At 32.2% G+C, this 16,218-nt stretch overlaps 1 protein-coding gene across 3 annotated transcripts in view; it reads right to left on the bottom strand.

Moving 5' to 3' along the window:
- The window catches only part of LOC126748895 (protein strawberry notch), a 197,884-nt gene that overhangs the window by 119,690 nt on the left and 61,976 nt on the right, over positions 1-16,218 (bottom strand). For all 3 annotated transcript variants that reach the window (XM_050458439.1, XM_050458431.1, XM_050458448.1), the window contains one exon: positions 5,086-5,304. In XM_050458439.1, coding sequence (XP_050314396.1) covers positions 5,086-5,304 — 219 coding nt within the window. The remainder of the gene's footprint in view (positions 1-5,085; positions 5,305-16,218) is intronic.

The raw sequence follows: 16,218 nt of genomic DNA, 5'->3' as shown, positions 1-16,218 counted from the left end.
ACAAGCAAGTAAAGTAACCTAAAAACCCTAATGGAAATGTATACCGGCCACTGCAGACTGCATCAACACATGAATAGGATTGATTTGGCGAAAATCTGCATGGAAGAGGACGAGGCTGCAGAGCACATCCTATGCAAATGGCCGGCATTAAAGAGAACCACGCAGGCCATCTTTGGAAATGCCTTACCTTAGACGGAAGACATTAAGAATGCTTTTGCCAATCAAATTATCAAACTCCCAGAAAGGGCGGACTTGACTGGGGAAGTACAAACACCTAGGAATGAGGCGCAAGTCAGTCGCAGTCGAGGGATACAAAATGTCCAAACGTTTAATTTTTAAGGATACTGACTTCTGTGCTCATTTTCACGAGATCAATATCGAACACCGGAAGAATTGTTTCCCATGTAATGCAAAAGAAGACTTATATGAAAATAGAATTTTTCGTAAAAAAAAATCATTTTCATTTAATTTTGCCATCGTTTTCAAATCAAATTTAATTCTTCATTACTGGCCTTCGGAAAATATCTCCTGCGTTTTGAAATGTTTGAAACATATATACCGATGTTTTTTCCAAATACCGGTAACAATTTGATGGTCCATACCCAGCTCCCCTTCAACACTTCTTGATCGTGTGGACCAATTCTAGGGCACTATAAATCATTTCTTCCAGTCGTTCTTGCTTTTAGTGTGGCATTTATGAGTATCTTGAAGATGGCCGCTCAACGACAAAAGAAAGCGATGTTGCCATTATTTTTAACAATGCATAATCAGGAATTACCCAACTTGTATAATAGGTATACCGGTGTTCCGGAACATTTGCTAACTTTCCAAGTACGCCCCGATATGTCGGCCACTCCGCCGAGATGATTCTTAAATACCGGAGAACAGAATATACGCGTACGCGTATATAATTACATTCGCGAGTTTGCATGCCACTTCTCCTTTAGAGTACAGAAAGCGTCCGAAACATCCTTACAGGTTGGCTTCTGATGTGAAGCCTCTTTGATAACCATCGAAAATCTTTCTACTCTAGTCTTTTAATCAGTTATCTTAAGTGCTTGCCGGAGTCTAAGGTTAGATCTACGCAGCTCTTGATTTATTTCAAACTTTCTGCGGAAAACCTGAGCTATCCCTCGAGATATTTGCAAATCTTTAGCAACACAATGTGCAATTTTCCTACCACAATAATATCATCAAGATAAATTATGTCACGTCTTCCAGGACAACCCTCGTAAAATCAGCTATTTAAAAGGTACAGGGGCATTATACGGTCAAAAGTCATCACGTTAAATTGCTAGAGACAATCTTAATCCACTTTTCAAGTTTAGGATGGAAAAAGCTAGCTTTTCTTTTTACGTTTGTTTACGTTATTAAGCTGGCCGTCTTTCTTCTTTACCACTTTCTTCTTTACCACTGGTGAAGATCATGGTTCTAGGACGCCTTCGTTGACCATACTATAAACAATGTTCTCAGCCTACTCTCTCATGACTAGTTAGTAGAGCCTCTCATATGGGACGAGCATTTGCGACTAACTAGATTGGTGCCCTCTTTCTTAGGTCTGATCTCAGACCAGTGCCTAACGGCGATACCTCTTCAAATTCTTTCGGAATTGCGACACTTTAATTCCTCTCACGCTGTAAAACAACTTCCTCATCCTCTATTTTTAGAGCTTAGAATTAGTAAACAATACCTTTGTTTTAATTCAACATGTGCTCAGGGGCAAGAGGGGTGTTTTGTTTACAAAAATATTCACAGATTCTCTGTTGTTAAGTTTAAACACACTTTTAAAAGCGGAAATTCGCAGCTAGATATTAACATATATAATAATGTTAATTGAATTTATTGGTGTTAGATAGATATACCTTATTCTAAGCGCAAAAATAACATCTTCAAAGCAAAAAAAAATTTAGTAACATTCTTGTACCTGAAGCCACTTTTAAAAATCTCATCTTGTCAAACGGTTTTGTGTTTACATTCAACACAGAACTTATATTTGTAAAGTTCTATTTTTTCTTTAGGTTTTGGCTGAAAAAGGAAAATGGTCTCATTTGAGTATTTTTGTGAACTGTTACGATGGTAAAAACTTGTGCCGCACCATGGAAAAAATACAATTCAAGCCGATCTTTTCACAAGTATAAAAATATATATATAATAAAATAATAATAAATAAATAATAATAATAAAAATAAATATATATAAATACCGAGACTATAATAACATCATAGAAATAAACCTAAATAAAAAGTTATTAAATCTATAATGATTATAAAACATATAATGGCCATAAAAATTCTTTTTATTAGATAGGTTACCTTTACTCTAATGAAGTATGCTAAAAAAAGCATCAAGATTTCATAAACGTAATATTGTTTATCATTTAAAGCATAATCTATTATTAATCAATATTTATCATGTAAATATTTTCTGACGGTGTCACTGGTAAAAATTCCTTGTGTCGGTGAAATCAACAATACGATCGAGCGGCGTTTCGATGTTGTTGCCTTTTTCTTATCTTATATACGTTATCTGCATTCATTTAACTTTCAAAATCTTCCGCGTCATCCAGTCAACACGTGGTAGTTCTTTGTCCTTTCCAATTCCTCGTATCCTTTCCTATCCCCTACCGTTGGTGACTGAACCTATTCACGCCGATAGCCAGGCCGGATGAATCGTGGGGGAAGCGACAACGTGTATTGAAAAATTTAGTTTTGTCTAAGTTATCGATTTATTTTTTGTGTTAAATTTGGATTTGGGGAACAGGGTACACACCCGATGGTTTTCCCGAATCACCCGAATGAGCTGGCAAATTGCCCGAAAGGAGCAAAAGCCACTACAAGAAGACAAGACAAGATATTTAACTTTGAATACTGACTTTTTAATAGTATCTTATCATATTTTATTAAAAAAAGACGTATATTTTATTAAAGAGGAACAGCTTTATTGGTTTGTGCCTGTCAAAATAAATGATAATTTTTTATGATATTATAAAGTGTTTTTTTTTCATCTTTACACAAGCATTTGCCATCATTGCATCAGCGATGTTGCAAGCAAACAAACTGCCCATAGTTCCACGGCAATACTAATTCTAGTCTTTCAATGTTCTAAGAGAAATTAGCATTTACGTAACATACTTATATTCTATTTTATTCTGGGCCACTTGAACCACTGCCGCACAGGAAAACTTTATATAATAAATGAGTGGCACTCCGCTCATAAATCTGTAGCCAATCCCAAAAATTAACGATAAGCCGAAAACGGGCAATAGACCAAGTGCTCAGGGATTCAAAAAATTTTTTAACAATCTATTATGGGCATTCATAGAAAACTGAAAAAAATTGACACCCCCTGTTGATCTTTTTAGTACTGTGGTTACAAAATTTTAATAAAAAAAAAATTCTTAACAATTTTTTTTTAATGTAACCCTGAATAACCCGTCGATAAATTACAAAACTAAATTTAAACCAACTATTGATATTTTTAAGAAATTATCAGATTTTTGCTTAACTTATGTTAAGCAGAAAATTGTGTCTTTTGACCATCATTTCCCAACTTTTAAGTAACTGTCCTAGAAAAGAAAGTTACTTCATTGGTTGGAAAGTGATTTCAAAAGTTGGTGTATCTAATCTAAATTTCAAACTGGTAAGAGACTTTCTAGATTATTGGTTCAATAGGGTGTTTTTTTTAGTACATAGTCAAATGTATGCCGTTACTCTAAGCTAAGTTAATAATTGTACAGATTATTCAGATGTTAATTAATTCATGGAAATTCGACAAATTTCCCATTCATAAAAAAGGACCATTTTACACACTTGTTATATAAATAACTATTTTCTGCTACAGTGAGTACTCACTTTACACGCTTCCCAAGGTTCATAAAGTTGCACTTTTTTAAAATACTTTTTCGGCACTAGTACGTGAAATGTAATTTAACGTTTATTGGGCATTTAATTTATAATTTGTTATAATAAAAATTGTTTCGAGGGTTCTTTCACGCACTAGTGCGTAAAGTAATTTGGTATTTTTCATTTTTTTTTATGTTTTCTTCGGTAGCAGAAAAATTTTTGTATGTTACATGTGTGTAGAATTCTTTTTCTTTTATTCATGAAAATTTTCGCATTCGCCGACGCATCATCCGACAAATTTCCCATTGATAAAAAAAGGATCATTTTACAGAGTGCTTACGCCCCCTTTATGCGCAACGGGCGGTAGCTTTTGCCTTATGTATTTAGGCGAGCGAAATAGATTATTACTTCAGTTCATAATTTTGCAGATAATTCTGACTGATTTGGGAAGAATAATTTTGAAATAAAGTATGGCTGATGTTTTTTGCAATACTACTATATATAAAACATGTGAAATTACCCTTTTGACTAACATGTAAAATCAATTTCATTTTAGAGCATTCTGTCTTAATATTATTCCTTAATAAATCATTACATATTGTAAAACTTTATGTTTTTATAAAACACAAAAAGTTTTGTGTTTTATTATTAGTTGATAATCGAATAAAGTGACGAATTGTGGGCAGAATTAGATAAAATATTTATGTACCGATGTTTTATATAACATGCGCATAGCATGCTGAACATGCTCGTTTGCATTACTGTCTGTTAATTGGATTTTTGATGGTTCATTGTCTGTATTTGTCGATTGTATCTATATTTCGTTGTGTGCTTGTAATAATCTGACAAGATCCCTATAATTCATTTGAGATGGAATTTTTTTTAAACTTTTTCAGAATAGTTCATTTAATCTCCAAAATAGCTGATACGGTAATGGTTAAAATTTTAGTTTTTGTTTAAAAAAAAGTTGTCTTTAGATAGCACAGAAATTTGTCAAAGCCAAGTTGTCTTATTCGGCTTCTGCAATAGGCTCAGAACGTTGATTTTCAGGTTGGACAATTACTTTAAATAACCTGATGTTAAGTAACGTAATTCTTTGTTTATATTTCATGCATTTGCTGTATAACAAATTTAAAATTGAAATAATCTCTTAAAAGACTAATCACTCGATGTACGACATTTAAAAAAACTGTATAATAAATTGTTTTATTTTTCATATTTAGAGATATACAAAAAACCATACCTCGCAACTTCATGTCCATTGCAACGATTTCCATTGCGCCTACGCCGCGTTTCTCGACAGCAGAAATAAAGTCTGCAAACTCCTTAAATGGCGTACCTTCGCCCCAGAGCCCCAACCGAACCATATAGGCCATGTTACGTGGCTCTGATGCACCAGTAGCGGACGCATAAACAACCCTTGCTTTTGGAAGCTTATTTTGTAATTCTAGAACAGTTAAACCTAAAAAAATATCGAGGTGTAAGAAATATATTTATTTTTTTATTGCAATTTAAAAATATTATCTTGTTTATTTTTTTGCAAGAATTATAAATGAAAAAAAGTTCACGGTTCTATAAGTTAAGTAAGTAATTCCAGTGGAAAACTATTAGATTTTTAGTAATATTTAAGTAAGACCTACAGAGATAATTAGCGTTCTATTATGGCTTACAATCTTGTTGGTGACTCTGCTATTAATCTAGGCCGTGAAAATTGTTTTCACAGCCTTTTTCCCTAAAAAACGTAAGTTTTTTAAATAACAATATTCTTGAGTATTATTATCACTTAAAATTACCCACATTGAGGCGTACCAAGATATGGTGGCAGCGAGTGAACTCCAAGAGAAAAGCGTGAATTTTGCGAAAAAGGCTGAAGGTTGTTCTAAGAATTTGAAATGATCCTGTATACCGGGTGGTGCGTCGCCGAGCGGAACTTAGGAAAACCCGTGTAAATTTTAAGGGGGTCAATTATTGGCTTCCCTGTACATTATAGAAAAAAATGTAATAAAACTTTTTGAAGAGACCAATCTGGCAAACCCTTGTACAAAGTTTCAAAAAATTTTAATAAGCGAATCTTGAATTATTCAATTAAATGTAATTGCAAAATTAGCAAATTTTCGGTTCAGGTATGAACGGTGAATTCGGTTCAAATGAATATTGTCACTGACGTGAGGAAAAGTGTCAATAAATCAGTGACAGTCGATATTTGAAAACAAGTATGAATTATTCAATCGACGAAAAAATAGCCATAATTAAGTGGCATTATGCGGGAAACAGTTTTAGAGCAATATCTGAAATGTTTTCAGTTTATTTCCCCACCAAGCCCATTCCGTCCATTTCAAGTATTAAACGTATTGTCAATAAGTTTGAGTCCAAAGGTACCGTAATAAACCTAATTGTAAATGTTCAACTGAGTGTGGAGGAAAACATTCATTGTGGAGGAATTCATAATGAGTTACTTATTATATTGGGTATTACGTCACTTATAGCAAAAATCAATTTAGAATTTTTTATCTCACACGCTCAACAATTGAAAAGAAGAAGAAAATAGACTTATTCACGTATTTAAAAGAAATATGAACTTAAATCTGTAACAATACCGTTCGATATACTTAATTTAATTTAAGTTCAATAAGTTTTAAATACAATAATTTACTTGAGGTATAATAGATTTTGTATATACCTAGGAGCTAAGGTTCAATCTGTTAATCTCTGAGCTCGTTTCTTCTTTTCAATATCCTACCTAACTTTGTTATGAATATTACAATTAAAAAACGATAAAAAAACAACAAGAAGACCTACTTTTTTCGTTCATATTTCTTTTAAATACGTGAATAAGTCTATTTTCTTCTTCTTTTCAATTGTTGAGCGTGTGAGATAAAAATTTCTAAATTGATAATTTATAAGTGACGTAATACCCAATATAATAAGTAACACAAGATGGTTAGTACGAGGGTTCTTGGGCAAGAGGTAAATAAACATCATACAACGGTATTACGCACTTTAAAAAAACACAAATATTATTCGTATAAATTCGAAAAACATCAAGAGCTGCAGGAAGGAGATGAAGAGCGAAGAATGGCATTTTGTTTTGAAATGATGGAAAGAGCAAATAATGATAGGATTTTTTAAAGAAATATTTGTTTTACGGATGAATGTACATTTACCCTCAGCAATGAACCAAATGTTCAGAATTGCCGGTATTGGAGCCAAGAAAATGAACATCGCTTTGTTCATACTTGGACACAATATCCACAAAAAACAAATGTATTCGTGGCAATTATCGGACACCATACCATTGGACCCTTTTTTATGGACTATAACCTAACAGCTGAAACCTATTTGGACTTATTTCAAAATCAAATTGGACCCGCCTTGGAAGAAGTTGTTCAGGAAGATCAAATGATCTGGTACCAAATGGATGATTACCCGGCCCATAATGCCCGTATGGTTAGAGAGTGCTTGGAAAATGCTTTTAACGGCAATATTATTGGTCCACGGTACCGGTTACTTTGGCCAGCCAGGTCACCTGATCTTTCACCAAATGACTTTTTTTTGTGAGGTCATCTAAAGAGTGTCATTTATAAAAGTGTAAAATTTGAGAATCTAAACCAGTTACAAAACGCTATTTCATTAGAATGTAATAATTTCCCAATATCAACTTTGTAACGTTAGAAATGAATTTTATGATCGGTTAGGATATTGTTTAGCTGTTAATGGGGGGGTTGCTTGAACATTTTATTAATTGATGTTTTTATGTAATTGTCTATTATTGTTAAAAAAGTTATTGTATTTTATTTTATTTTTCCACATTAGTAAAATATTAGTTCAGGTTAGAGTTCAATCTTAGTTCAGGTTAGAGTTCATCTCTCTTTTTTCGGATCTATTTTTGATCTTTTGAGTTAAACATTTACAATTATTTATTGCAATGTCTTTGTACTCGAATTTACTAACAATAGGTTTAATGTTGGATTTTAGAGCTCTTAGAACTACATATTCTGTGAAAGATGTGATGTTAATAATATCAGAATATGAGTAGTTGCTTTCTGTTGGGATGTGCTAGTGTATGAGTTATAAAAAAGAAAAACTGTTTTTTTATGAACTCCAAAAGGTCTTTGGTTGTGTTGAAAGATTTTGCTCAAGGTTAGAGCAGTAGGATTTATATGAATGATCAATGTCTGCTTTTATTTGTGTGCGTAAGTTGCGAAAGTCCTGTTTATTGGCAGAACGCTCATATTTTTTCCAGGTTCTATGTTTTTGTTTAATTAGTCTTAATATTTGTGGAGTAAACCATGGCGGATATGTGCGCTTCCTTTTTTTTGGTAGGTTTTAGGAACATATTTATCTAGATAAGACTAAATTTTCTGATAAAAAAGTTTGACAGCTGTATTGACATTCTCAACAGAGTAAAGCATATCCCAATTTATTTCCAGGAAAATAGTGTATAGTATTTTAAGATCACCTCTTTTAAAATTATAGAAAACATTTTCTACTTTAAGATGATTGTGAAATTGTTTATTAGAAGTGGTGTTCAATTTTTATAAGTGTAGAATTGTGCATTGGCAGCTTGTGTCAGTTACTATTTTTATACCTATTATGTCAACAATATTACAAATCGATTGAGGAAGCATTAATTTCAAATTAAAGACCGCAAAGTTCTGCCTAATAGCGAAAATTACATCCCATCCACGATAGTCGCATCTTTCCGCGTATTTTCTATCGTATCTGCACATAGACTATTCCTGTGAGAAAAGTTCTGAATCGGAAATGCTATCGTTTAACCACGTCTCGGCTATAGCAAAAATATCAAAGCCGCAGGTTAAAACTACACTATAGAAAGATGTTGTTTTCGTTCGTAGACCTTTAATATTCTGATAATTGCGAAGGTCACTGTGAGGCTGTTGCTGTCGCCGGGCAGTCTGCAATAATTAAATAGACGAGTTGCTTGAAAAGCGATATGCAAAAAAGATGTTATGGTGGGAGGGAGTGCGCGATCTTAGTTGCTATAGAGTGGACCCAAAAATGTCGGCTCTATACGTTGTTCGCCTAATTATTAGCACGAGATATGCAATCTTTAACCTGATGGGATTCAGAGCGCAATGGACAAAATACATTATTTTTACAAAACTTAAAGGGAGTGGCCAAAACCATTACATTTAAAGCAACGAGTGACTGAAGTTGCATCATACACATTGCAGTTATCCAAACTTACCACAAGCCTATTGTTATATTCTTTAAGACGATTGTATGCGATAACATCAGTTCAAAGAGTCAAAATCCAGTGATCCCAATGGAAAGAAGAACCTAGGGTATAATGTTGGATGTTTAAGCAATTTACGACCCTTTATGTTTATGAACCTTACCTTAAATCAATTATATTAAAACAAAAAAAAGGATGAGCCATTTTTTAACAAAAAAAAAACGAAACTTTTTGTTATTTGCGATTTTCCTATACTCCTATTTACTTATGGAGACAAATATTGAAAATATACTATGATATTATCGCCAGCCAATCACTTTTATATTGATATATTTGAAAATATTTTTACTTCGTTCCTATATTAAATAAATGAAATATACTGATTTTTTAGTTTTACTAGAAATGTGGTTCTACAGACCGAACCCTTTCTATTAATTTTTTTTTTGAAACGTTGGGACTAAAATTGCCCAAGCACCTAATGTTGACTTGCTTTGTCACCAACAGGGAAGAGCTGCTCACCAAGAAAAAGGTTAGAGAAATTGTTTTAGAGTTCTATGGAGGCAAGTTCGAGACTCCTTATGTCAAATTCGAATACTCCTTACGCCATCTAATTCCATGCAAATTTTTTAGTATAAAGCATAAAATTACTAAAGAATAATAATAGCTCAGTGCAACTTTTTGCCCAAATAGGAAAAAAACTGACAAGATTAATACAAATAAATATTACGTTATTCAATTATGTGTAAGTCCTTTGGTTTTTGTGCATAAAAATTATAAAATTAGATTGTGCGTTGATTACACTGGGCAAAACTTGTTCTTATCCAGCTTTTATAGAAAAATAAAAAAGAGAAAGCTGAAGACATTACTGTTAATAGACAAATGTGTGTAGAACCCATAAAAGTTTTCCGGACTAAATTAATAAGGCCAATTTATTACAATTCTTAAAGTTAATATTTATTCTAGTAGATTTTTATAAAAATGCTGAAGCAAAAGAAAATAATTAATTTTTAAAAGGACTATATAAAAAAATTATTATATAATAGGTATTTCGGTCATGTTCGAAACGGATCCTCGAGCGGAATATATATGAGAATCTGTGTGACAACTTTCAGACAAACCTTATGTAAGGATTTTAAATCTTGTACATTTTTATGCTCCATTTTGCAGTTATGTATGTATGAAGATACATCTTCATAAAAAAGTTATTCCATATTTTTAACTGCCGATTCGGAAAGCGAAGAAAATTTAACGTTAGATAGACATAACATATATGCATTATGTTCGGTGATGCTCACGAAGAGTTTGATGAAACAAAATTTAGTCATGAAACTAGCGCGCACTTGGAAATGTACCTGAAGAATTTGAAAGTACGCTTTATTATTATTACAAATATATTATAGCTATATACACGGTGTTTCATTAAAAAAGGTAAATAATTAAATACCAGATTTCTTTAAAAAAAATTATTAGGTTAAGAGGTTCGACCCAAATCAACCCAACCCATTGTACAGGGTGCCGCAAATTTGTAAAAACGTAAGAGTTACGAGGTCGATTAAATGGAGGCAAAGTTGCACAATTTGGAGCTTAATCAAATGACGTTTAAAATTTTTTAAATTCCGGATACTTGCGGAGATTTCCGGATACGAAATTGTCAAAATCGTTTTTACCTTCTACCGACTTTATTTAAAGAGATATCGAAAAATCAAAAACAATTTTTCATTGCCACTTTATATGCTCTACAACTTGACGCAAAAAAATAATCCAACGTTTCGTTTTTTTTTTCGATCAGCATCAACTTTATTTTTACTTATGGGCGCCATATTGGATTTTCTAATTTTTAATTGCCTGTAAAATGAGGTACCGCACTTGCATGCGAACTTAATGGGATTTGTTAACAAGTTTATCTGGGAAATTATCATCAACTTTGTTTTATATATGAACCAAAGTTATGAAATACCATGTATTCAATTGATATTTTCAAAACCAATTTAATGTGTTACAGGTATTATTAAAAAAAAAAAAGATTTTTTTAATTAAAATAGTAAGTAGGCCATGCCAAAGTGACATGGCCATTGCGATGGTAACAAAAAAATAAAGGTGGCTATGACTTAAAACAATTGGATTGCTTAGATCAAATGTCAATGTCACCTGTTTTCCCTTTTTTTAAAGTAATTCTTTAGCTTTTAAATTCTAAAAAAATAAGAAAACGCTATTTTCAAATTTAGAAAAGCGCGATATGTTGCGAATTTATTTTGGAACAAACCGAAATGCTAGAATTTCAAGTGAGCGATACTTACAGGAATATCCCGACCGGTTGCAGCCGCATGAGAATTACTTTGCCAAACTTGATAAAAATTTGGTGGAATTTGGAAAAGCCAAGGAAAAAGTATGGCCAGCGAATAACCGCTGCGGAAGAACAAAATATTTTAAATGTTTTAAGTTTTAAAACATTATTAACAAAAGTTAATACAGCTATTGACAATAATTATTGTTCTTTTTATTTAAAGTGAATAATGCACCTTGAGGTCAATAAGACAACTTGAGAACGAAATGCAAAAGCCGAAAATGAAAATATGGCGAACTTTAAATTCTTTGAATTACCACCCATATAAAATTCATCTAATTAAAAGACTTAGACCAGGTGACAATATTAGACAGCTGAAATTTTGCCACTGGCTCTCCAACAACTTATGAAGACAATGAGTTTTTAATAAAAGTTATATGGACGGATGAGTGTAGTTTTTCTACTGACGGAATTTTTAATCGGCACAACGAGCACTATTGGGCAGTAGAAAACCCAAGGCAACACGCAGAAGTCAGGCCGTAGGGTCGAACTTGTTTTAACGTGTGAGTAGGATTGTGGCGCAACAAAATTATTGGCCCTGTTATTTACGAGGGAAGTTTAACTTCCGAAAGGTATATAGAATTGGTTTTAAACAACATATAAGAAGAATTTGAAGATGAGCCTCTTAATGTTATGGTCTTATTGTTATGGTGGCAGGAGGATGGCGCGCATCCCCATAATGACGATTAGTCACAAATCACCTAAATGAAATATTTCCAAATAAATGGATAGGAAAGCACGGAGCTGTGCAATGGCCTGCTAGAAGTCCAGATTTGAATCCTTTGGATTATTTTTTATGGGGTTAGCTTAAAAATAAATTATATTAAGGCGTAATTTAATAAGAGAAATTAGCTCAATTCCCGCAAGGATCATTCAACGTGCAATATAAAAATTAGGTCAACTTTCTGCAAAACGCATCGAAGCAGAAGGATATCAATTTGAACATATTTTGTGAATATTTTTTATTATTAATTAGTTATTACATTTTTGTGATTGTTGTTAAAGTTTTTTTGTAAGATTAGATATTTAGTTTTTATTTCGTTATTATTTTTGTAAAAGATTATTTAATACCTATATCAGAGAAATTTCGCATTCTTTTTGTCTTAAAAATATAAAGTCTTAATTATAAAGCTTTAATTATTAAAAAATACATTATTTTTATTTTAGTCCATAGCCAGGTTTCATTTTATTAAGTTTAACCGACTAATGTCATTTTGTCATGGCCTACTAATTAAAATTAAAAAATCAAGATATTAGGTTAGGAAAGGATACATTTTTATTGAATTGGTTTAAAAAAAAAACCATATCAAATATAGAGTATTTTATAGCTTCAGTTTATATAAAATCAATTTAATTGGAAATCCCATTGATATATCTTTCTCATGGAGTTCTTTCTCAAGGAGTAATCGGACATGCAAGTGCGATACCTCATTTTAAAGGCAATTAAAACTACTTTTTTAAAAATAAGATAATTTTAAAAAAATCAAATATGGCGCCCATAAGAAAAAAAAAGTTGATGATGATCGAAGAAAAACGAAACGTCGGATTAATTGTGATAAAACTCTTCAAAAATATAAAAGGAGTAAAACTGAGGCTAATAGGGAATACTATTCAAGGTTGCGTAATTTGACAACTCTAACTCTAAAACAAGAAAAAAATCATTTCTAAATAATCAACTATCAAAATCGAAAAATTATTGTCATGGAATTAAAGAAAATAACACTGAAATATCTAATCTTAATCAATAATTTTTTAATGTCTGTTATTCCTTAAAACCAAGTCAATAAGAAAGATCTCATGCATTTTTACAAAAGTAATTTTAAGGAAAACTTCTTCAAACAATCTTTTTTGAAATTTACCCCAGGCTCGGAAATAAAAATTCTTAAATTAATCTCAAAGATTAAGTACAAAGCGATAGGATCCGATAAGTTGGATATAAGGATTATTTATTTCTGTTGTCCTTTTCTTTTACCTTATATAGCACATCTCATTAATTTTTTTTTTATAAAATTCAACTTTCCCAAGTCAATGGAAAAGTGATATAATAACACCCCTGCCCAAATGATAAAGACTGCACATCCTAACCGGATGTTGAATCATGCAAGTTCTGCATGATGATGTCCTAACCGTCTGGATTTCGAAAAAGGCCATAGCTGTTCTACGGCTTTGGCTCATATAACAGATGATATTTTGAGGGCCACCGACATGGGAAAAATTACAATTTTAACACTTTTTGATTACACCAAAGCCTTCGATACCATAGATCATAATTTATTATTGGCAATTTTATCTTACGTAGGATTTAAAAGAGATGCGATTCAATTTTTTAAACATTATTTAACAGGAAGAAGTCATTGTGTTAGGATTGATGGAATGTTATCTAGCTGACAGCATATTCTCTGGGAACCCCCATCAGGGATCGGTTATAAGTCCAGTATTAGATGTTATATATACATCAAATGTTAATAAAATAATAAAACATGTAAAGGTCACTACTACGCGGATGATAAGCAACTATATTACTCGTTTCTTAAAGAGCAAGCTAGTGAGTCGCTTCAATGTATTAATACAGAATTAGAAAACTTAAGATCTATTTCCCGACAGCAATCTCTTTATCTAAATCCAAGCAAGTGTCGTTTGTTAATATTTGGTCCTAAAAATGATGTGCAAATCATTAAAAATCAAATTAATGTTAGGGTAGGTGACATGTCTTTAGAAATAAAGGAAAATATAAAAAATCTTGGTCTTACTTTTGACAGTCAAATGCGAGTTTTTCCTATAATATTTCAAAGCTTCACAACTCTATTTCCGATTTTTTCAAGATTTTGGAACCACGAATCTTCAAACATAAAATCTTTAATTATTATTTCCAGAAGGAGAGTTGAGTAAAAAAAATATGCCTATAGTAAAAAAAAGTATTATTAACGTCAATGACAATATCTGTCTAACTTTAGAATATTGTCCAATCACAAAATACCTTAAGACACTAATCACCGTAATGACAGTAAATAATTTTTCAAAGTTCGTCTTTATTTTGGAAATAATATAGGATTTCCAGGATTATTGCTTTTTTATTTAATTACTATTTGTTTTGCTCTTATACTACTAATTACTCTAAAGAGAAATAATGAATGTTTTATTGAGACCATCAGTTTAATAACTTCTCTGTTTTATTCTAATTTCATAATGGTGAAAAAATATGCGAGTGTCTTATCTCATAAAAAAATATTGCTTTTTGATATACTACGAATGATTTTTTTAGAAACAGTTAGTGCTACGGATAACTATCACTAAAACCTACATTTGCATTAAACGACAGATCTTTGTTTAAAGCCTTAAAAACAAAAGCTACAAAACTTATGCCTAAAAACAATAGTTTTAAAACTTATGCCTAAAAAACAAAGCTACAAAATTAATCGAATAATTTAATTTTTATTGTTCCTGGGGATAAGGTCTACAATAAATTTTCAAAGTGTTCACCACGAGCTCGTACGCAAGTTCTGCACTTTTTACAAAATGTCTTTTTAATCGACGCAGAGTTCCTGCTTGATTAATTTCTCGTGCTGCCTCAAGCATTCTTTCTCTTAGTTCTTCTCTTGTATTAACTGGTCTTAAATAAACGATCTGTTTTAACTAACCCCAATAAAAAAATCCAAAGGATTCAAATCTGGGGAACGTGGTGGCCAAAGAATAGGACCCAAGCGCCCTATCCGTCTTCCATGGAACGTATTATCCAAATGTTGTCGAACAATTGCAGCATAATGAGCTGTCATCATTATGATGATGACTAGGACAACCGTCATCATAGCAGGACTCCGTTAAAGTTATCGGGAATTGTGACTGGACCAATTCCCCTGTTGTTGACTATTCCCGTCCAATAGTACGTGGGTTTTCCATTGCCCATTCATGTACATTATGGATGTTAAAAATTCCGAAACGTCGATATGAGGATTCGTCACTCCAAAGAATACTACCCGTTTTCTGTAATCCGCTGGAAGAAGAGCTTGTACTCTTTGAACATAAAATGGGTGCATTTGGTATCTTTTTAATGTACAATGCACAGTAGTTTTTTAAATTCCCGTTCGTCGTTAGAGATGCACTTCATATAAGATGATCTCATCATTAATTGATGAGCTTTTCCTTGACACACTTAAGAGTTAGGATGGTTTCATAGAAGTAGAAGAAATCGATCCCTGTAGAGTCTAGCGATGATATTTGATGACTTTCTCCGTAGATAAGATGCATTTCTGCATACTCACGCGCTGTGTACCTAGCATAAGGTATTGTAAAGTAAAATGTGAGTGTGAAAACTCAAACTGGACAATTTGATTACCTTAGCAATACGTTGCAACAAAAGCAAGCTTTTAATAAAAGTTTTGAGTAATAATATCAAAATTATGAGGCGACGGAAGTGAAATGTAATGTATTTCTGTCAACCACTAATTTGCAAATTTGATCGCAAAGTCCAATGTTTTTTCCCATCAAAAATTCCTTCAAAGTATGAGATTTAACAAAAATCGTTATTCCTGTCCGTAACATCATAATAATATTGGTTTTAGTGATAGTTTTCCGTACTATTAGCTGTTTCTTCGTATATATCAAAAAGCATGACTTTTTTATAAGATAGGACACCCGCATATTTTTTCACCAGTATGAAATTAAAATAAAACAGGGAAGTTTTTAAACTGATAGTGACGATAAAACATTCATTATTTCTCTTACCGCATAAGAACAAAACTAACAGTAATTAAGTGAAAAAGGAATAATCCTGGGAACTCCCTGTATTATTTCCAAAATAAAGAAGAAACTTTCAAAAAGTGATTTTTGTCCTAAGG

Source organism: Anthonomus grandis, chromosome 2, assembly GCF_022605725.1.
Source record: "Anthonomus grandis grandis chromosome 2, icAntGran1.3, whole genome shotgun sequence".
Taxonomy (NCBI): Eukaryota; Metazoa; Arthropoda; class Insecta; order Coleoptera; family Curculionidae; genus Anthonomus; species Anthonomus grandis.
Note: the sequence above shows the minus strand (reverse complement) of the source record. Positions and strands in the feature narration are given on the sequence as shown.